At 32.6% G+C, this 23,556-nt stretch overlaps 2 protein-coding genes across 4 annotated transcripts in view; one reads left to right on the plus strand and one right to left on the minus strand.

The window, feature by feature from the left end:
- Window positions 1-9,956, minus strand: part of LOC132729213 (acyl-CoA synthetase short-chain family member 3, mitochondrial-like) — a 36,049-nt gene extending 26,093 nt beyond the window's left edge. For both annotated transcript variants that reach the window (XM_060714931.1, XM_060714930.1), the window contains exons 1-5: window positions 9,655-9,956; window positions 4,798-4,942; window positions 3,917-4,105; window positions 1,501-1,632; window positions 795-938 (exon numbers count right to left, since the gene is read on the minus strand). In XM_060714931.1, coding sequence (XP_060570914.1) covers window positions 795-938; window positions 1,501-1,632; window positions 3,917-4,105; window positions 4,798-4,942; window positions 9,655-9,932 — 888 coding nt within the window. In that variant the 5' untranslated portion in view covers window positions 9,933-9,956. The remainder of the gene's footprint in view (window positions 1-794; window positions 939-1,500; window positions 1,633-3,916; window positions 4,106-4,797; window positions 4,943-9,654) is intronic.
- Window positions 9,957-12,857: 2,901 nt separating this feature from the next.
- On the plus strand, window positions 12,858-23,108 carry LOC132729220 (RING finger protein 141-like). Of its 2 annotated transcripts, XM_060714939.1 has the most exons (6): window positions 12,858-12,943; window positions 15,822-16,067; window positions 18,422-18,530; window positions 18,950-19,113; window positions 19,599-19,712; window positions 20,477-23,107. In XM_060714939.1, exons 2-6 carry the CDS (start codon window positions 15,925-15,927, stop codon window positions 20,649-20,651), a joined length of 705 nt encoding a protein of 234 aa, XP_060570922.1. In that variant the 5' UTR covers window positions 12,858-12,943; window positions 15,822-15,924; the 3' UTR covers window positions 20,652-23,107. The 2 variants fall into 2 exon arrangements, with proteins under 2 accessions (XP_060570922.1, XP_060570923.1); XM_060714940.1 differs by lacking the exon at window positions 19,599-19,712 and having other exon boundaries at window positions 20,477-23,108.
- Window positions 23,109-23,556: the final 448 nt, after the last annotated feature.

Here is a 23,556-nt window from a genome sequence, read left to right on the forward strand (position 1 = left end):
ATTTGCCTAATCATATAATTATAAGCTTTGTTTTCCCTAGATAGATAGAAAAACAATTAAGCATTTATAAATCAAATCATACAAAAACAAATTTTCTCAAATGATAGAAATCATTTCTGCACAAATAGATAGACGACAAATTTGCTTAAATAAATTGAAATTTTTTCATTCTTTTTTTTTTGGAACCACTTTTAAGACCCCTTTATTTCAAGAAATTTCAAGATAAGAATATAAACATGAAAAAAATACAAAAATGATAACTATAGCATTTACAATGAAACGTAGATAATTAATAATAAATATATTTATGATGTTTAAGTCAGGTATTTTATTCTATACTGTGTTACAACTGCTTGAGTATCACCTTAGAGAGAACATTATTACTGACATAATATCCATTAATGATTTAACCCTTACTCTGCTGGAATCAAAGTTGATTGACCTTGGCTATGAGTATAGAGCAAGCCAGTTTGCTTATCCATGCAGTCTGACCTGGATCTATACTGTTTGACTGACCAACTTCAAACTTTCATTTTGATATTCCCAAAATTTATAATGGACAGTTCCAAAACTTGAAACTGGACCAGTCAGTTTCTTAAATTCAGCAGGTTACGGGTAAAAAGCATTTACATGCACTCATTATTATCTATTTAAACCAGCTCATCATTACTGGAATTGGTTTTTGATAGTGTGCGACTAATATCTAATTAGTTAAACGATTGTTTGAGTACTTTTTATCAAATCACATATAAACAAACTTTATTACATCACATATAAACAAAATCAAGACTTACTTTAGGAAGTCCAGTAGTGCCTGATGTATACAGTAGATATATTGGATCAGTAGTTGACACTGGAACACAGTCAGTGTGATATGCCTGAGATAACTCAAATGTATAGTCTAGATCACGACCTTTCTGTAGAGGTGTGAAGTCAAACTGCCAACAAGAAAAGACATGCTTGCTATATGGAATTTGTTTTAAAAAAAATTCTGTATCTTTATCGCATTTTCTTGGTTAAAGTTAGGAAAAATAGATCTTAACTTCATTCAATATTTTCCATATATAATAAATATAGAGTCTATAAAGATAAAGTGAAACACAAATCATCTGCTTTATATAGTAAATGTTTTCCATTCTAAGAAATTCCCAACACAAATTTTCTTTTTTGGCTGAATTTCACATTGTACCAACACTGTTACGGTCATATGGCTACTTTACAGCTTTACTAGTAGAGGATGACCTCATGTTCTCCTCCATGCATTGTTTCAGACACAAACCAGCACCTGATTATAAACAATAACATTCTGTAAGCTAGCTAGATAGCTTCCTCACAGGTAAGAATCAAGAGCCCATGGTGGGGTTCGAACCCCACCGCAATGAGGGGAAAGTTGTTTTAAGTAAACAACCTTAACCACTCAGTCATGGATGCCACTCACAGACCTATACACTATAAACTTTACAGTTCTGGCAGGAAAAAAGTTATCCTATATTTACTTACACCAGGTCTATTATATATGATACATTTTTGAGGACGAAAGCTGATCATTTTAAGGGCTCCATCTAGCAGGGGTTTATAAGGCACAAGTTTTCCTGGTTCCACACCATAGTTGGCACTTACTATCACCTTTGGCTGAAGAAATATTAAATGCATATAAAGCATATCAAAAAATAAAGTTAACCTCTAACCTAAAAGTTCAAAGTTATTTTTCAACTGAAGTTTACACAAATTATGAGTTGCATAAATAATAATTATGGAGCTGTCTAAAGCATTTTCTTCAATGATTTTAACAAAAAAACACACAAAAAACATAAAGAGAAAAAAAAGCAATACCTATAACTTTACATTACTATAACGTACAACATTTTACTTTTACATACATGTATAAGTAAACAAGAACTATCACTGAATGTGATTAATACCCCCGCAAGACAGCTTCGGAAAAGAGGATGTTACTAGTCACAGAGTCCAGAAAGACAAGGAAAAGGAACAAATGGAAATAACTCTATAAATACTGAAAGATGGAGTTATGGTTATTGTACACTGCACTTCCTTTCATTGTTCTTGACCATTGTATGAAGTTGTATTGAATTCCAACTACCAGTTTTCAAGTTATGCACTGGACAAAAAAGTAACACAGGGCAATAAGTGTAATTTGTCCAAAAAGAGTTATGGCTCTTGTGCACTGCACTTCATCTCACTGCCCTTGATCATTGTATAAAGTTTCATTGAATTCCAACCATTAATTTTCAAGTTATGCACTGACAATAAAAAGTAACAAAGGGCAAAAACTTTTAAATAAGTCAACAAAAGAGTTATAGTTTCTGTGCACTGCAATTCCTTTCAATACACTTGACCATTGTATGAAATAGTATTGAATTCCAACTAGCAGTTTCCAAGTTATGCTCTGGACAAGAAAAAAGCAATGGAAAAGTAACAAAGGGCAATAACTCTATAATTACTCTAGACAGAGTTATTGTTCTTATGCACTGCACTTTCTCCTATTGTGCTGGAACATTGTATGAAGTTGTTTTGAATTCCAACCATTATGTTTTAAGTTATGCTCCGGACAAGGATAAGTATCAAAGGGCAATAACTCTGTAATTTGTCAAAATGGAGTTATGGTTCTTGTGCACTGCACTTCCTCTTAATGTGCTTGACAACTGTATGAAGTTGTATTGAATTCCAACAAGTAGTTTTCAAGTTATGCTCCGGACAAGGAAAAGTAACAAAGGGCAATCACTCTGTAATTAGTCAAGATGGAGTTATGGTTCGTGTGCACTGCACTTCCTCTCAATGTGCTTAACCATTGTATGAAGTTATATTGAATTCCAACCATTAGTCTTCAAGTAATGCTCCGGACAAAAAAAGCAATGGAAAAGTAACAAAGGGCAATAACTCTATAATTAGTCAAGATAGAGTTATGGTTCTTGTGCACTGCACTTCCCCTTATTATGCTTGACCATTGTATGAAATTGTTTTGAATTCCATCCAGTAGTTTTCAAGTTATGCTCCAGGCAAGGAAAAGTAAAAAAGGGCAGTAACTCTGTAATTAGTCAAGATGGAATTATGGTTCTTGTGCACTGCACTTCCTCTCAATGTGCTTGACCATTGTATGAAGTTATATTGAATTCCAACTATTAGTCTTCAAGTTATGGTCCGGACAAAAGAAAGCAATGGAAAAGTAACAAAGGGCAATAACTCTGTAATTACTTTAGATAGAGTTATGATTCTTGTGCACTACACTTGCCCTTATTGTGCTTGACAATTGTATGAAGTTGTTTTGAATTCCAACCAGTAGTTTTCAAGTTTTGCTCCGGACAAGGAAAAGTAACAAAGGGCAATAACTCTGTAATTAGTCAAGATGGAGTTATAGTTCTTGTGCACTGCACTCCCTCTCAATGTGCTTGACCATGATATGAAGTTATATTGAATTCCAACCATTAGTCTTCAAGTTATGCTCCGGACAAGAAAAATGCAACGGACAGCTGGACCGACCGATACCGGGTGACTCCTATATACCCCCCCCAAACTTCGTTATGAAATAAGACAATATAATTTTTAATTCTCAATTATGCACCTATCAACTATTCTGTTGACAATAATTAACAAAAATTTTCAGTTAAGAACCATAGCAACATAGTTCAGGTGATGTGATTACTAATACTTGTATTGAAAGTATGATCTCAAATGTCACCCTGTGCATCATTTCAGGTATCAAACAGTAAATCAATACAAGCTACCTAGAAGTCTTTCTAAGTGGGATCACATGAAGTATTTCAGTGTTAAAAGAGGGATTCAAACTTTCATGTTACTGGTAAAAGGCCTAAATTTTTGTGCTTTGAATGCACCAGTTCCATACCTCAGGAGGAAAATATTTGCTTTACAAATACAAAATTGGCTGATATAGGCTGACCTTTGCATGTTCTATCCTAGTTGACAGTTCTTTAGAGGCAAATCCTCCAAACACCAGTGAATGTATGGCTCCAAGTCTAGCTGATGCAAGCATTGCTACGATGGCCTGTGGAATCATGGGCATGTATATCAAAACACGATCACCTTTTTTCACCCCATTCTTCTGAAGAACCCCCGCAAATAAAGAAACCTGTGATAAAAAACTTATTAATGTAATTAAATTCTGATATTTCATCAAGTGTTTATGTTCATTTTTTTTCTTTTTTAGATATATCTGAAAGATAAGTTTCTAGTAGAATGAACAGACTAGTCTTCTCTTCTAAAATCTTACTTGTATATACATGTATTAAATATTGGCATGAACAGCAGTACTGGTAAATCGAGTACATGCAGAAAAAAATATCATCAGATCTTCTTCTTCTTGTTCACCGCTACAATCTCAGGCCGGCCATATCGATGAAGGTTGCTGTCTTCTGAAGTTCCTCCAGATATGAACTTTAAAACTACATGTATGGTCTATTCAAGGTATGAAGTATTTTCCAAAGTTTTACAGTTACAGCTTATACATATTTTTATATCATTCTAAAATAACAATGCTGTTACTTGGTATAAAATACACGAGCCGCGTCACGACAAAACCAATATAGTGCGTTTGCGACCAGCATGGATCCAGACCAGCCTGCACATCCGCGCAGTCTGATCAGGATCCATGCTGTTCGCTATCATATTCTCTACTTGTAAAAGGGTTGGAAAGCGAACAGCATGGATCCTGATCAGACTGCGTGGATGCCCAGGCTGGTCTGGATCCATGGTCGCAAACGCACTATGTTGGTTTTGTCATGACGCGGCTCACATCAATATTACTTAATTAGTTTCTTATACCTCCTCCCATAATTCTCTATATGTGATCTTTTTAATTTGCTTGGTGACTGGACTATCATATATAATAGCAACCTGACCACCATTGCCCTCGGCAACATGTCTATCTACAGCATTGTAACAGGTGTTTAATTCTCCACCAACAAACCTGAAATATATTACAATAAAGTCTATAACAGATAACATTCATGTACATCAGATACTTACAAGAATCTGCTAAAAAAGTCAAACTATTTTGACTAACTATATTGTTTGTCATTAATCACATTTATTTGATATACATGCTATGTATTATCACACACATACATGTAGATCTAACAAAGGATGGGATGGACTGTTTATTGTGACAGGGCAGACTGTATTTTGGTATAGGGCAGACAATTACTTGACATAAGTGGAGCATGCATTAGTCAATTTTATTTTTATTTCTTTATCTTGTTTTATTTATATAAATATTATCATAAACATAAGCAGTTTATTATTACTGAACAAAATTGAGATGGAGTTGAACATGTGCGAATTTAACATGTGCAAATGATTTAAGGCAGTCTGTGCATTAACATCATTTTTACCATTATTATGTAAATTCTTTGTTCACAAAATTAAAAGTTATAATAGGCTGATATAGTGGACTGGAAAGAGAAAAACGCTACATGCTATAGTTCTAGATATAGGAGGGGGTGGACCACAAGACTGGGTGGATCATACTAAGGCGGACTGTAGATTGAGACAAGGGGGACTATACCAAGGGGGACTGTATATTGACACAGGACCGTGTTTCGGGACAGGGCATGGCGGGCCATGAGACTGTATTCATACCAAAGTGGGCTATAGATTGAGTCAAGGCAGACAATTGTAGCCAGGCAATATTTTGTACTATATTTTTTGATGTAATAACATATTTTTGTTGTTTGGAAAGCTGAGGGGGATAGACTTGAAATTAGTTTTGGTCTGCTTCCTTCAGCTTCTCAAAGTAATATCACATAGGTGTGAAATCCTTTGATGTGGAAAACAGAAGCTGGTCAAAATGCACATGTGATAATGTTATATTAATTATGATTGACAGAGTAAAGATAAGAAATATATTATTTGATTGGATAAATTCAAAAGGGGGCAGATATTTTGTTTTGATAGAATTTTGGACATACAGATTTGGGGGGAAAGTTAGTTCAGTTTTAGGTTTAAGTCTAGGTCAAGAAGGTTGGGATAATATAAATAAATACATTGAGTAGAAGAAGTTTTGATGAAAGGATTTAATATGATATTGGGGTAGATAATAGATAATAAATTTATAAGGTGGACTGGTGATGAAGATTAAACTCATTATCTGGAATAAAAGAAGATTGAATGTAAATATTTGTTGTTGAAATAAATCTTAAAAACATTTGTAAATTTTATTCTAATTCCCCGAGTGGTTAGACTCAGAAAAGTACGGAATGCCGTTAAGGCCATCGCCTATGAATGTGTTGATCTGAAACGCGATAGTCGATAGTACGATGGTGAAAACACAAAATCATGAAACTACGATGGTGAAAAGGGGAAAGTAGGATGATGAAAATGCGATAGTACGATGATGAAAACGCGACAGTACGATACTACGATGATGAAAACGCGATAAACTATCGTGTTTTCACCAAATAATTCATAGGTGATGGCCCTAACGGCATTCTGGAATGCCGTTGGGGCCATCGCCTATGAATGGTTTGATCTGAAACGTGATAGTCGAAAGTACGATGGTGAAAACGAGACATCACGAAACTACGAAGGTGAAAACGATATACTACGATGATGAAAACACGCCAGTACGTTGAGGAAAACGCGATAGTACGATGGTGAAAATGCGATAGTACGCTGATGAAAACGCGAAAGTACGATGATGAAAACACGATAGTTTATCCTTTTATCATCATCGTACTGTCGTATTATCGCGTTTTCGTTATCGTACTGTTGTGTTTTCATCATCGTACTGTCGCGTTTTCACCATCATAGTTTCTTGATTTGGCGTTTTCATCAATGTACTGTCGAGTATCACGTTTCAGATCAAACCATTCATAGGCGATGGCCCTAACGGCATTCCGTAGAAAAGAGCATCTGGCCACACCATACTGAGGCAGACAGTAGGTTGAGACAGGGCGGACCATACCAAGGGGGACCATAGATTGACACAGGACAGTGCTTTGAAACAGGGTGGACCACTACTGGGGACAAGGAAGACCATGATTTTAATGTCAAATTAAATACTTTTATATCTTTACTTTAAATCTCTTAAGATCAAAATTCCCGTAAATTAAACGTCATATATAGTATATGTAAGTCTTACAAATTTCTAAACAAGAATTTTGAAATCCAGTTGAATATGTTTGAAGTTAAAATGTATGTACATGTCCCAGACAGACTATTTGATCACGAGGGATGTATATTATAAATCATATACAACATCATGAATTATACGTTCTTGGATTCATTGATGTCATGTTTTGTATCCTGTATTATAAAACGTTGTTCGCCCAATAAAGCCAGACTCTTCCCTGTCCAAAAGTAAGGTCTTCCCTGTCCCAATCTATATTCTGCCTTGGCATAGTCCACCTTGTTACAGTCAGCTCTGACCATAAATCCTAGCACGGATTTATATTACAGGGATCGGACACTCCCAGTTAACCCTATATAAATGCTTAAATATCTTGTCGTGCACCCGATAAAGGTACATCGATCGATAATTTACCGGCGCGAAGCGTAAATGCCCGTTCGCAACAGATACCTACTTTACAAAATACCATATAGCGTTTTCATTTATTATCCGATTTTGGAAATTTAATGTTTATTTTGAAGAAAAATACTTGGTTAATTCAAATATCTAATTTATTTTTTAAGGTACAGTTTATCTGTCCGCAACGACGGTTAAAAAATTAACTTGACGAAATCCGCGGTAAATTTACATTTTTTTATATATGTATTTGAAATGTATTATTACGGTACCATAATACTTTCAGTTTCAAAACAAAAAAGAAGCCGATGTAAGTTATTCACAGATGATCAAAGATGCAATATTTAAGATTTGTTGGGTTATGTAGTCAAATTTATTAACGCACAATTGTTTTACGGGTAATGTATTGCGGCCTTTACACGTGAAGAAAATTTATTCATTTTTTAGTACAAAATATTGCCGAGATTGTCAATATTGCCATATTCATAGAATATTTAAATTTCATTCATCATTTATATCATTATTATTTTTTGTAAATCTGTTTTCAAATGTCGGTGCAGTGAAGTAGACAATCATCGTAACAGTAAAGTTCTCTCGTGTGGCTGTCTCGATTCCGGCCTTTTTAATGTCACTCGTATATTTTAATCCGTATATTTTAATTATTCTTTTTATTTGAATGCCTGTAGAAAGATATTTCTTATACTTTTTAATGTAACGCTAGAAAAACAATAAAAATCTTTACAGTTTGAGTCAGTATTTTGCAAAATAAAAGTAACTGTTGATTATTTTTTACACATCGCTTAAATTTCTTTCAAGTTTAATTACTTTTGAAGGGGGGTAAGTGATAATTAAAAAACTTTATTTCCAAACTTTCATTACCAGGTTACATGTGATAATTGCAACACTCAATCTTCAAAAACAAATATAATTTGAATGTATATTTTGTATATGCGCGGTCTTTAACTACAGTTCATGGCATATGTGGTAAGAAAATGATTCTGAAGAGGATATATATAAATACAATGTAAATCTATTTTCTTTATTAACATTTATAAATGAAATTGAAAATATACAACTAAATTTGTATAGTCCTTTCTCTGAAAAATGACGAAAATAAACATGTGATAAATAAATCATTTGACGTGAATTGTTTATGATATCTATGAAAAAATTATGTTTCAAAATAAAAAATAATATTATAAAACAGCTGTTCTCTATGCCAATAAAAGTTTCTTCCTTGCCAATCTAATGAATTCATCTATATAGGAATGCTTGTCTAGAATGATCTGAAAATATATTTAATACACTTAATAGTAGAATATTTACTATATTTATACTAATATATAGGTAATCAAATAAAAAATGTACAAATCATTTGGAAAGAATTCACAGAAATAAAGACACATTTCAAACATGAATTTCTTTAAAAGTTTTTTAGCAATCAAGAAACGTTTTTTTGCAATGCCATCATTAAACCATGTAAAAAATAATTATCTTATTCTGAATCGCGGTAATAATTCGTGCTTGAAGTAAAAGGGCGGCTAAGTGTAGAGAGTATGCCTAAACAATAGGCGAATATTTTTTAAATGCGGTACTTTTTAACTAAGCGTTGCAGCGTTCTATCAGCATATTTTCATATAATAATACTTTAGCGACACAAAATAATACTGTATCAATACATTCATATGTGTATAATTTTTCACAAAGCTGCAATAACACCACATACTCCGGTGAAAATCTGTCATATTTCGTACTCCGCACGTTCCGCCATCTCATTCTGTCCACCTTTATCCGATTCCACGCATGCGCGCGACGGGACTTTAAGCTAAACGAAAGTGTCCGATCCTTGTAATATAAATCCGTGATCCTAGGTATGTTACAATGTGTAATCAAAAAGTAAAAGAAATTAATGCCATATTCCTTTAAGCTGTACAGAATATTCAGACATTAAAATGTCAATAGTTAATATTGTCCATGCTATTACGATCAACGGTCAACCTTGGACATGGTATGATACCATCCTGTCTCTTGCTCTTGCATGGTGGCCTTGGTACACACTGCCCCTATAAATCAAAGCAAGAAATTGTACAGAAAACAAAAAATCAGAAATTTATGATCATATTTTCGGTATAAATTGTTTGAACATTTGTATGTACCACTTTGTAAATGGTGGATTTGAGTTGTCAAGAACTTTGTCCCATTTTTTCTCCCATATCAAATCGTCAGCTTGTTCTGCCCAGAAATCTTCTGGACTGTCAATGGAGCGTCTAAAGACCTTGTTATAATCGTGAACTTTGAAGTCCGGTTCGGGTCTTTTATGCTGCTGACAACAGGAGCATACCCGCATACAGTTTGCTACCGATGCATGAAAGTTTCGAGCAAAAACTCGCTGAAAATACTTCGAAACCTTCACAGAACTTCTTGCACGGTTCATTGTTGACAAAAAGGTCAAGGCCACTAAAACAACATGAATGACGGAAAGAGCCGAAAAGTTGCGATGCAAAATACGAAAACAAACGAAATGTCCGTAATTCCAAATGTCCAACACATGATGGTCCGAAATGTCCAACGCATGATCCGAAATGTCCAACACATGGTCCGAAATGTCCAAAAATCTGGTCCGAAATGTCCCTAAATATGGTCCGAAGTATCCAAAAATCTGGTCCGAAGTGTCTGGTCCGAAATGTCCATCGTCCGAAATGTCATATATAACCAACAAATCAACGTAAATATCTGTGTGTGTAAATAAACGAAAATGGCTTCACGGTATAATTACAGTATGTAAATGTACATTTATAAACACTATACTTCAGTAATGGATTGTAAAATTACATCAAGCTATATCATGCTGAAGAAATAAAGATGCAGTATATAGAATTATATTTTTATACTTAAAACAGTAAGGATCAGTTTTGTAATCAGTAACTATAACACCAGGGTCTTCTTCTGTGGAACAACCTGCCACCATCTGTTGCTGAGGCTCATTCTTTGGCATCCTTTAAGAATGAGCTGTCTAACCTAACCTTCTAAAGGGGACTTACATGCAAGGTTACGAAGTTCCGCCAATTGAAGGGCTTGAGCTATGCAAGCAGAGTCTTGGACCTGGGCACCGCCATGGAAGCTGATTTGTCTTGCCCAGATGGTTGAAAATTAACTGTGTACAACTACTTTCTGCTACTTCATTTCTTTTAACTTCTATCTAGCAAAAGTGTGTCCGTGTCCTTTTTCTTTCTGTCCTATTTTATTTCTCTTTTTTTTTTTCTTGAGCACCATTAAAGAAATATCAAGTTTGACAGTTTAATGTACAGATGTAGATAGATGTAGATATAAAACTGCCTTTTACTAAACTACCATAAATAAGGTACTTAGAATTGTTTTGACATCAGGCAACTGACTTGGGAAAGATTTTTGAAAAAAAAAATGGTAAAGATATGAACAAAAAAGTTTAAACATACATGGTTGGAGAGATAACTCCGACACATAGATAACCCCAACATTTGCTAAATATAATTGTTATAACTTTGTTTTTCAACAAACAAGCACATGGTCACCTATCAGTATAGGAGCAGGACAGAATGTGATGATTTCATAAGTTGGTAAACTTTTCAATGTTTTTCGAATAAACTGAACTTTTTGTAAACAAAAAAAAAACTGCCGCAAAACGTTCTTTTTACAGAATTACAGTAGGGAAGTTAGAATTATATTGATCGCAGGCCACTGACTAGGCAAGGATTTTTGAAAAATTGCTTAAATATCAACAAAACAAAAACAGATAAAACATATAAGATGTAAAATGAATTATTGATTCTGATTTTCCAGTCATTTTATACTTAATTTCAGTGTCGACTTTATCTACAGTAAAAAGATCATGTTTTGTATATCTCATTCAGGACCTTAAAAAGTACCAGTTTCAATTTTCATACATATTTTTTGTGGTGTAATGTAAAGTCCTTGAACTGAACTTTGTTTAGGTGGTTCAGTATTTAAAATATAGGAAGATAATTAAGATATTGTAGAAAATCTGTGATTTAGTGTCGGAGTTATTTCTCCAACCAGTAATATAAAACTAAATGATTGATGCTGATTTTGTAGCTTTTCTTTACTTAAAAATTAAAATGTTGGATGTAGGGTGAAAAAGCTATATTTTGGATACCTCATTCAGGACCTAAAGAAGTATCAGTTTTCATTTCCATAAACATTTTTATACCGTAAAGTCTTTTAACCAAACTTTGTTTAGGTGGGCCAATGTTTAAATATACACAAAGATAGTTAAGATATTGCAAAAATATATGATTTTGTATCGGAGTTATCTCTCCAACCAGTACCGTATTGATAAGGTAATTGTGTACACTCAAACAATTAGGTTACAGTAGTTTGCACTTTTCAGTACCGTCCATGAACAGGCTCAATCAAACCGAGTCTGCAACCTTTTTTAATTTTGCCGTTTTGGACTTTCTTTGTGGATTCTTACTTATACTTTTAATGTTCTTTTGTGTCCTCCCCAACTTTATATAACACACTTTGAATAAATGGAAAATATATAAAAATTTGTGATAAAGCTATATATATATATGCTCCAACATTTTTATTATATACAGTGTACATATATAACTCCTCTTATGGCCATATGCAATTTCCTTTACAAAAATCTGGAAACAAAGTGATCCCTCGGAAGCATTAATCACAACAAAATTACAAGAGAATTGCAGACTCGGTTTGATTGAGTCTGTACATGAGGGATAATGAATAAGTTTAACAAACCTAAGTACATTACATCTATAGCCCAAAATATAAAATAGTTATTTGCTTTTCGGCAAATAAGGATTTTATACTAACTGGCGATGTGACCTTGACCTTTGACCTAAGAGCTAAAATTGGTTATCTCGTTTCCTAAGACAAGAGCTCTATGAAATCAGCCCACATAACAGTTAAAGGTGTATTGAGCGGACACCAAGTTGGGAAACAGACGGAAGAAGGGCGTTCTAACAGATAGACAGTTATATGGTTAATTTGGTTACCCCATTGTTCTTTTACCTACATCACAGATTTTAGTCACATCAAACTTTTTCAGAATGGACAACCGTCATACAATGCATGAATCGTACACAAATAAAAGTATTGGTCGAGCACTGGGCTGGTCGAGCACAGGTACTGTGACTCTATCGATCTGGGCATCCTTTATATCTTTTCGTGATATATGGTTCAGGACGAATCTATTATGTTTTTCATGTTAAAAATATTAGGAATTGTGATTATTAAATGATGAATAAGTGAAATTAATTCGTAATTTTCCATTTTTACTTCTTGTCGGTAATTAGGGAAACCGCTTTTCGTGTATTCAATATTCTTTTCGCCACTTAAAGAAGTTCACCATATTGATGACGTATTTCACATTTCCGGGTGAATTTATCGTTACATTATTGTTATTATTTCCAGATTATCAAGGTAAATGTTATATCTCAGAAAATGATATGCTTTGAAGTAAGATAGAAATACTAAAGATAAAATTACTGTTATGTGCAGCAACAAAATTCTAGAAACGAATGCATTTCAGGCTTCATTATCTGATTATTTATGCATTCAATCCATGTTACGAATCTGTCTCGAAACATCATATATAGTTCAACTTTGTCATCTGAAATCAATGAAGGTCTTTTTTATATTGTGGTTTTCATTTTGATTTAATCATCTCCGTTGAAGGCTATTCCAATCTTTAATCATACTATTCTCCGCCCTATTCCCCCCTTATCAGTTTGTGAACAAGACATCCCCACCCCCAGACACTTCAGTCTTCACGGATCAAATCAAAATGAAAGTATACAAAAAATTATACAATACAGTTTTTGTGTCGCCTTGAAAAAGGCGACAAATAGGGGTTACTTTTGTCGGCAGTGTCGGCGTTGTTGTCGGCGTCGGCGTCCCCTTAAGCTTGTCTGGAGCATAAGTCAGTCATTACAAGTCGGATTGACTTCAAACTTGGTATGCATGTTTCTTATAATGACCCGAAGTGCAGTGCACAAGGACCAGTACTCTGCACTTCTTATTTTTTGAGTGATTGCCCTTTGTTAATGTTCATACTTTATTTTTGTCCGGGCTATTTCTCCTAAAGTATAGAATCTATGGACTTGAAACTTCATAGGATGATAGATCTCATTAAGAATAAGTGCAGTGCACAAGAACTGGTACTCTGCATTTCTTATTTTTTGAGTTATTGCCCTTTGTTAATTTTCATACTTTATTTTTGTCCGGGCCATTTCTCCTAAAGTATAGAATCTATGGACTTGAAACTTTATAGGATGATTGATCTCATTAAGAAGAAGTGCACTGCCCGAGAACTGGTACTCTGCATTTCTTATTTTTTGAGTTATTGCCCTTTGTTAATTTTCATACTTTATTTTTGTCCAGGCCATTTCTCATAAATTATAAAACCTTTATAGACTTGAAACTTAATAGGATGATAGATCTTATTGATTAAAAGTGCAGTGCACAGAAACTGCTGCTCTGCATTTCTTATTTTTTGAGTTATTGCCCTTTGTTGATTTTCAAATTTCATTTTTGTCCTGGCCATTTCTCCTAAACTATATTGTTCACAAGGCGACACATACGACTCGCGGAGTTCTAGTTGTAAAATACAGGTTTCTCGGTGACACTTATTTCGGCGTCATGGTACGCATATTTATTTCAGCTGGATGCATATATTTCCGTGTACGCTTAATTTGGCCAGAGGACGCATAAATATTACTGATTGTTTACAACCACAAATACGTTTGTGTTTAAATCTATCAGTAGGCGGTCCTTTGCACATCTACACCAATGAAGCGATGAATGATGGATCTATATCACGAGATAGTGATCAGGCTGTACATATAGTTACGGAAAAATACACAGTACACATACGCACTTGTGACAATCATTTGGAACTAATATGACATTCATTTGGAACTAAGAATGTCATTGTTGATCGGTAATCCATAATTATAATTAGCAATCATTTAATTACCGTGATTATTAATGGCAATCATTTTAAGAGATTGTCAACTTCAAAAATATTCTCTATTTGTTTTCAAATAAAGAATAATGCTGCAAAATTCATGTTTCTTTTTATTCTCTAAGAAATTTGTTAAAGAACTTAAAAGATATTTACCAGCATTATTTTGGACATGTCAAATAAATACCAGTAAACTTTGTCTTGAAAAAGTTACTTCTGAACAACGGAAAATTTTGCTGTAAATTACAAATTTTAATGTTTGTTTTTCGATGACTGAAAGAATAGCCAATGAAAAACAATCTTAAGATATTAAAAAAATATTTATTCTGATATAATTGAAATCAACAACATCTAGAATTGTGCATGTATTGTTTCTGCAGAAAACAGACATTTTTATTTGTCACATACATTTATGTGATGCTGTTTTTTTATAATTAAAAAAAAATCAGGAAAATTGTTTTATTAAAAAGAAGTGTGATCATGCTTAAAATGAAGTTTCTGAATCAAAATTACTTTACTTATTGTTTAGTTGAAATGGGAGATATTTGCCATATTTTCTTACGGGAGGGGGTGTGTGGAGTGAATTAATCTTGAGGAAAACAGCATAATGGTCGGATGATGTATAGTTTTGAAATGATTCTTCAAATATTTTCCATTATTTTTTTACCATACAGTGTTTACCTTTACAAATTACCATTTTCCTAAACAAGCTTTTTCTCATGTTGCATTTCCTATCAAACTTTTATAAATCATGCTGCTTGGGTAAAATATGACATGCCCAAATGTAACCTGTCTCATTAATTCTGCATTGAAAACAAAAACCATTTCTAGGAATGTATCTCAAGTGAGCGAATCAAAAACATCATGGCCCTCTTGTAAAGAAAGAATATTGCGAGGGGGGCATTCAGTACTGTGGTTCACAAAGTATGGGCATCATGGTATTTCTAAAGGATGAGAAATAGAAAGTTATTGGAACAAAATCAATGTACATATCATGTTCATGTACATATGTCTAATTGTTGTGAGGATATGTTATAAATATGCTTAAATTTGATTTTGTTTAAATAAATTTTTCTCTATCAAGTAATTCTATGAAGCAACCAGACAGTTTTTGTCGTGACAATATTGGTTTAGGATATGTGAAAATATTCTGGCTTTAGATTTATACATACATAGTATCAAATATAATGCTATAATAATAAGTAAAGAAGACAAACCAACCCCTTGTACCTGTCTGAATATTAATAAACAATTCTTTCTTACATGTAGTTCTTCATTATGATTAAAGATGGTAGTTGTTGATAGATTTATTAACAGAGCGTTTTATATTTTCAGAACTTTCCTTTCTCTGTATGGCTGATTCATTATAGAGAAAGAGGTAACAGATGGTTTGAAATACATTCATGTTATTTGATGGTGAGCTATTGATATATGACCAATGGGTCAGCAGGGAAGTACACATGATCACCATACTGTAGATACTGTACATGGTAAACTAAAACAGCATTCAGAAATACTCCGGAGGATTGCCAAACTGTCGTATAAAGAGTTCAAAGACTCGGTTACAGAGTTAAATCAGGTGTAAGTAGCTTATTATTTATAATTGTCATTTTCTTTTGAATAAACTGCTTGAACTGCATTATTATTGCTGTATTTGCAGAGCAGTTGCTGTATTTGCAGAGCAGTAGATTTTTTAAGATGTTGATTTTTTTCCTTAAGTGATAATTTAACTGCATAGAGAATGATTAAGATATTTCAATTAAGTACATGTATGTAGAATATTTATAAGAGCAATGAAAAACAAACTAAACAATCTACATTTTACAGATTTCAAATATGTTCTCTGTCAATTGTTAGCCTGCGTCTGTGCAACCAGTGCAGACCAAAATCAGCCGCACATATGTTAAATCTGATCCAGGGTCTGAGGTTATAAAGAAATTATCTACACTCAAACTCATATTTCAGGTATCTGATTGGTCAAAATTTGACACAGAATGTACACTGACCAATGAAATTCCTGAGATTTGAGACAGAACTCAGGAAAAAGTTTTTTAACCTCAAGGCCCGGTCTGCACTGTTGGCTGTTAAATCAATACATATTTTAAATTTTCCTACAAATAATAAATGGTTTAACCAAGATTAAATGATGGACAAGTCCATTTTAAGATATTTAATGTGGTAAGGGTACAAGTTTATAGTTTAGTCACATGTCATTATGTTATATACATGTATGCGTTATTGTTAAAGTATGTTTTTGCTATGATGGTATAAATCTATCTTAGATTCTACATTGTATGTTGGAAATATAAAACAAGGAAGTAAAAAACTGGTCACTGGTCATGGATTGCTTGTTTCCTGGTATTGACCTATTTTAATTTGATTTACAATGTCATATACTTCCTGGGTTTTTTAAAGTCTTACTAATACTTCTGTTTAATGAAAACAGTTGAAAAGTGTTTTTTTAAATGGCAATGTTAGAGACTTTAAATCTCTCTTTTTTTTTTCTTTTTAAATATTATTACTCATACTTCAAAAAATGAAAATATTTCCTTACCCATTGTATTTAAGAGAGTATGTAAATATAGATAGGGGCATGGTCATATATATATTTTTTTAAAATACAGAAATGTTTTTAACTTTTAATCTTTAAAGACCAATTACCAAAGACATTTAAAAGTTAAGGTAAGTCAGTTTTAGAAGTTCTGAATTAAATAGTTGATGTCAGATGTAACACTAATAGTGGGGAACAGTTGCCTAGTGGCTTAGATGTTCTCCACTCAACCCGAGGATCATGGGTTTGTGCCCTATTGTTTCCTCATATGACACCAGTACTGGTTAGTTCCTAATACTAGTAGAGAGTGCATCACCTTAGTGCAATAACGGGTTAAGTTCTTTTAAATTAACAGGAGTTGACCAGTTATTGCACTAAGGTGATGACTGTGGTTTAGATAAGCTTAACAATTTCTTCATAGTGGAGCTTAAACAATTATTTTTCAAACCCTGATGAAGACTTGAGAGACTAAATGTCAAATTATACCTTAAAACTTAACCTGTGTCAGTTGTTTGATCCAATATATTGATATTGTATAATAAATATACATGTATTACATGAATATTTTATAAAACAACACATATAATGTTCAAATTGTTTCATGTTGTGAAATACCTATTAGATAAATAAGCTATGGTGTTGTAACTTTCACTGTTGATCAGTGTGTGGTATAATTATATCATCATTGTGCTATTGTAGGACTTGGTCAATCATTAATGGAATTGTATTATTTTAGGACCTTGTCTATCATATAATCATTGTATATCTTTAGGACTTCATCAATTATTGTATATTTTAGGACCTCATCTATTATATTATCATTATACATGTATATCTCTAGGATTATGTCAATCATATAATAGTATTGTATTATTTTAGGACCTTGTCCATCATATTATCATTGTTTATTTAAAGGACTTTATAATTCATACAATGGTATTGCATTATTTAAGGAGCTTGTCTATCATATTATCATTGTTTATCTTTAGGACTAAGAATCATCAGTCAAATAATGGTAGTATATTGTATTAGGACCTTGTATATCATATATTCATTGTGTATCTTTTTGACTTCATCAATCATATAATTGGTAGTATATTGTTTTAGGACCTCATCTATCATATTCTAATTATATATATTTAGGACTTGGTTAATTGTCTAATGGTATTGTAACAGTATATTTAGGACCTCATCTATCATATTTTCATCGAATATCTTTAGGACATTGTCAATCATATTAACATTGTATTTTTTTAGGACCTTGTCAATTATATAATGATATTGTACTATTTTAGGACCTTGTCAATCATATAATGATATTGTATTATTTTAGGACTTAGTCACATCTTTAAGATTTGGTCAATCATGTCATTGTTTATTTTAGGACCTCGTCATTTACAGACCAGCATGGGAAACAGTTACAGTTCAATGTAGTGTCAGGGTCAGATGATACTATTCTATGGAAAGGAACAGTTAAAGTAGAGTGTAAAAAGGTGGGTCTTAATTTCATTATATTGAAGTTAATGTAATACTGTTGAAACCTGTACTTAATAATGCTTAATTTATAAATTAGACATATTTTACATTTTGAATTGTCATCTCTAAACATCCAAAGACTTGAGATTTATTAGTCATGTCAATGACAACTTACTGAACTTTGATTTTCAAGGGGCTGTGTGATGATTTCCGTTCATGTTGTAATAAAGTGTTGTATGATATTAGAAAATAAACTTGCCACTCTTTACGTCCTAGCATTTAATCATTTTCCTAGTTGGCATAGTGCCAAACAGAACATACCTCAGTCATTGGCTTTGATATTTTAAATGTTTTAATTAAGTCTGACTGGTCAGTCTTTATATTGTTTGAAAGCCCTCTTTATATAGTTGTTCTTAAATGTTCTTTATATAAACAGGTTCTCCCAAGAACCAACAAGGAATGTTCAGTCCGATATCTAAGTCTACGTCAATACATCATGGTATATAAAGAGATAACGGAGCAAGTATCAAACCTTCAACCGGCCTCACCAGGTGGTTCAGCTGCCAGAATTGACATCTGTGCCTCAATGATACTAGATGAGTGAGTTGTTGTACATGTATTTTCTTTTACATAATTTTTGGCCTGACTGTTCAATTCTGGCATGGATTTTATCTGAATTATGGCCCTTGTGAATTAAAAAAAAAATGGTTTAAGTTTTGCGTTGAAAACTACTGAAGATAACACTTTAAACTTGATAAATGTCTTTGGGGATAATAATTGAAGGTCCATGTCCAAAGCCTATAAGTCTTGACATGGGCTTTGAATGAAATATGATTTTTGTGAACTTACAAAATTCTTTGATCCAAGTCTTAGAACTATGTCATGTACTTTTTTATATGAGATTATCCTACACTATCCAGGATTTTTGTGTGTGTCCAATTCATGTTATATTTCATGATAACTTATCAGAACAATTGATTTGTTATAAAATGTAATTTAATGTACCTTCATCTGCATGCTTTCATTCTTTTGCTTGTAAGTGTATTTCCTGCTTCATGAATGTACTATAATGTTTGTATTTTCAGAGCGGAGCACAAAAGTCTAGAACTTGAGGAAGAATGTTGTATATGCATGACCAATGAAGCTAAAACTATTCTACCATGTGCACATAAATTCTGTGAAAACTGCTGTAGAGAATGGTAGGTGCTTGATCTTCATATATAAATTATCCCTCAGGCCTATAAGGCTGTGCAACAACACTGTCAAAACTTTGTCCTACTTTACTACCTCTTTGTAAATGAAAACAAAAGTGATGCTCTGTTTTCTGATGTGAATTTATTTCTGGTTGATATATTTTATCTTATAAAAGTAATGGTAATGGTGTATCAAAAAAGTGTTTTTGTATGTTAGAGCCGATTTAGATTAAAACTTTGTAACTCAAAAGTGATTCAAATATGTTTTCATCACGATGACAGTCAAAAAATATATTTTCCCTAGACTGCAACATAAACTTATGATATGTTTTCCCTTGTCTGTATCTTAAACTTATATGTTTTCCCTAGACTGTATCTTAGACTTATGATATGTTTTCCCTAGACTGTATCTTAAACTTATATGTTTTCCCTAGACTGTATCTTAAACTTATATGTTTTCCCTAGACTGTATCTTAAACTTATATGTTTTCCCTAGACTGTATCTTAAACTTATATGTTTTCCCTAGACTGTATCTTAGACTTATGGTATGTTTCCCTAGACTGTATCTTAAACTTATAATATGTTTTCCCTAGACTGTATCTTAAACTTATATGTTTTCCCTAGACTGTATCTTAGACTTATGGTATGTATCTTAAACTTTATCTTTCCCTAGACTGTATCTTAAACTTATATGTTTTCCCTAGACTGTATCTTAAACTTTATTATGTTTTCCCTAGACTGTATCTAAAATTTCTGTTAATGCTTGCAGGATGGATACACACCGTACATGTCCAATATGTAGAGAAAAAGTATCAAGTACTGCAGACACATGGGAGTTGACAGATCCCCCAGATTCCACAGAATATGCTACAGAGGTGCGGGAAGTTCTTGTGGGCATTGCAGATAGACGTACAAATAGACACTCAAGGAGTAACTCTTCATAGCAGTGCTATTTAGTTCTCTTTTATAAATCCAGTTAAAAAGAAAGTGACATTATGCCCATTTTTTGCTATTGACTATTAGAATGGATATATTTACCAATTATTGTGGAAAAATGTGTAGGATGAAGTATAAAAACTACCTATAATATAAAAAATACTGTCCCACTTTTTTTTTAAATTGAAAAATATCAATTCTTAACAATGTTAACAGAAATGTCCGTGGGTCTAGAGGATTATAAATTATTTTTGCAGGATAAAATATAAAATTGAATACCTTTGAATTCAACGTTTAAAAAGTTGAGTTTACATTTTGCCATAATTTCTTTCATTTTTTAATTTACTTAATTTTCTTGAATGATTAAAAAGTCACGTAGCCCAAGGGAATTTCAATAAATATCCATTGGAATCTGCCATTAACATTCAAATTATAAAAAAGAGCGGACAGTCTTTTTATATTTTAGGCAGATTTATATTTTATGACATATTTCTTTATCAACTGTTGGTCAACAGTCAATCTATTGAAATACAAAGTTTATTCAGCAAAACTTGACAATGAAAAAGAGCATAATGTCACTTTAATTGTTTAAAATAGACCAACATTGTGATATGACTTATATGTTTTGTTGGAATTTATAGGTGATTGAAATATACACACTAACCACAAGTTCCTTCAAACAACTATTTAAGTCCCAGTGAAATCTGCCATATAGATTTACAGCAAATTATATTTATTGTTTAAGTTATTCATTCTGTTGTTTAACATAATGTAAACATTACAAAAAGATTATGTAAACATTAAGAAAAAATTACAAGAAATCATGGTGTCATTTTCTTGCATTGAATTTATGACATGTACTTTGTAATTAGTATTTTGGATGATGGAAATGATACACTTGAATCATACACGCAGAAGAATGATCAAAATATGACTGAAACTTGTTTCTATATGAGTAATTCTTTTAATGTTTTATATAAGTACATGTGTATTGTCTGATTTTGATTTGTAATTGATGAAACGTTTTTGAATGTATATATGTGAATGAAAAGTGTGCTATACAAATATGATTTATCATATTAACCTAAAGTCTTCTAGCGGCAACAAATTCTTCCAATGTCACCAGTGCTAGCTGATCATGGTCTCCACTGTTTGCCGTTCAGTCAGTACATATTTTAAGATAATTTCCCCTATAATCGATTAATGGTTTTGTCTGTGTTGAAAGATTGGCAAATCCATTTAAGATATTAAGCATGGTTAGGGTTAATGTTAATGGTAATAATTATCATAATAGGTACATGTTCAATGACTCATTATAAAGAACAATGCTATTTTACTGCCATTTTGAAGATTTAAAAAGCGGGTGATATATGTTCACTGTCCATATTTTTGTGCTGTTCTCTACAAATCCATACATGCAATCTCTACTTAGAGTCGTTGCCCTTAGTAGTAAGTAACACACCTTCGTTTCACCACAGTGACAAAGCATGTGATAGCAAAAAACTTCTTTATTTTAGAAATACCAGTTATACTGATGATAATGTGGTCATTTATTAAGGGCTGTATGAATCAAAACTTTGACAAGGCAAATACATGTATTTTAGAAATCAGACAAAACTGTATTGAACTTATTCATCATTGTACACATTGACCAGTTTCAAATTTAGCCTAAGACATTTTTGTAAAGCTTCTACAGTTGTTTACATTTAATCATGAATTTCATCAATAATTACCAAAAATTACTGGTTTAAAAAGATTAGGAAAGAGAGTAAAATGCTACATTTTTGTATGTATTTTGTTCAGTTATTTGTAACTTGCCAATTGTTCTACTGATTTTTTATAATGTGTTCTTTATAAACATCTTACCAGTTGTACTTTATGAAACTACTAAATATTATGTTGGATATACATAATTATGTATAATTGATATAACATGGGAAAGAAGACTCTTGTTAGAGATTTGGTAAGATTTATTTTTGTTACCAGCCTTTCTTTAACCTTTAGTCTGTTGGTGGTGACGGATTCCACCCATGTGATCAGTTCAGAACACTTTAGTTCCGTCTGCTCATGGCCTGAACTGTTCTATATTCAGTCAGTTAAAATGATGATTGGTTTTGTCCCGATTGAAGGATAGACAGCCCATAAAAGATGTTGAGCCAGGTAAAGGTAAGAGACGTCCATTATTTTCTGACATAGTATTGTTTGTGTGTATATACATGTGTATGACTAACTGTATAGTTCTATGGCCAATTTGTTCTATGCAGTAAGCATTTTTGTATGTAATTTATTATGTAACATATGTTAGTCTCTTCTAATTGATTTTGTTAGTGAAATGTTACTGTTTTTACATACTTTTATATATGATAAACAAGTTTCAGTAATTGTGTTTTTTATAAATATAATTGATGAACTATATTTGAATATATGTAATAAACAATTACTTAAATAAAACATTTTGCTTGTTTATGTTACCATGGAAAGATTAGCCTATTGTGGAATAGGGAAGTTACCATATGTCTTTGATTTTTAACTTACGCCATAGAGTTTTGTCAATTTTATGCAGTGTAGAGTTTTGTCAATTTTATGCTGTGTAGAGTTTTGTCGATTTTATGCAGTGTAGAGTTTTGTCAATTTTATGCTGTGTAGAGTTTTGTCAATTTTATGCTGTGTAGAGTTTTGTCAATTTTATGCTGTGTAGAGTTTTGTCAATATTATGCCGTGTAGAGTTTTGTCAATATTATGCTGTGTAGAGTTTTGCCAATATTATGCCATTTAGAGTTTCATCAATATGCAGTGTAGAGTTTTGTCAATATTATGCCGTGAAGAGTTTTGTCAATATTATGCCGTGTTGAGTTTTGTCAATATTATGCCGAGAGTTTTGTTAATATTATGCAGTGTAGAGTTTTGTCAATA

This window comes from Ruditapes philippinarum, unplaced genomic scaffold (genome assembly GCF_026571515.1).
Source record: "Ruditapes philippinarum isolate M1 unplaced genomic scaffold, ASM2657151v2 ctg396_1_1_1_1, whole genome shotgun sequence".
Lineage (NCBI taxonomy): Eukaryota > Metazoa > Mollusca > Bivalvia > Venerida > Veneridae > Ruditapes > Ruditapes philippinarum.

Excerpts from the sequence above, each read along its gene's own strand:
- LOC132729220 (XM_060714939.1), top strand. The coding sequence starts at position 15,925 with ATGGGTCAGCAGGGAAGTACACATGATCACCATACTGTAGATACTGTA. Across the intron at positions 16,068-18,421 it reads GTTACAGAGTTAAATCAGGT|GACCTCGTCATTTACAGACC; the intron begins GTAAGTAGCTTA and ends TGTTTATTTTAG. Across the intron at positions 19,713-20,476 it reads GAAAACTGCTGTAGAGAATG|GATGGATACACACCGTACAT; the intron begins GTAGGTGCTTGA and ends TAATGCTTGCAG.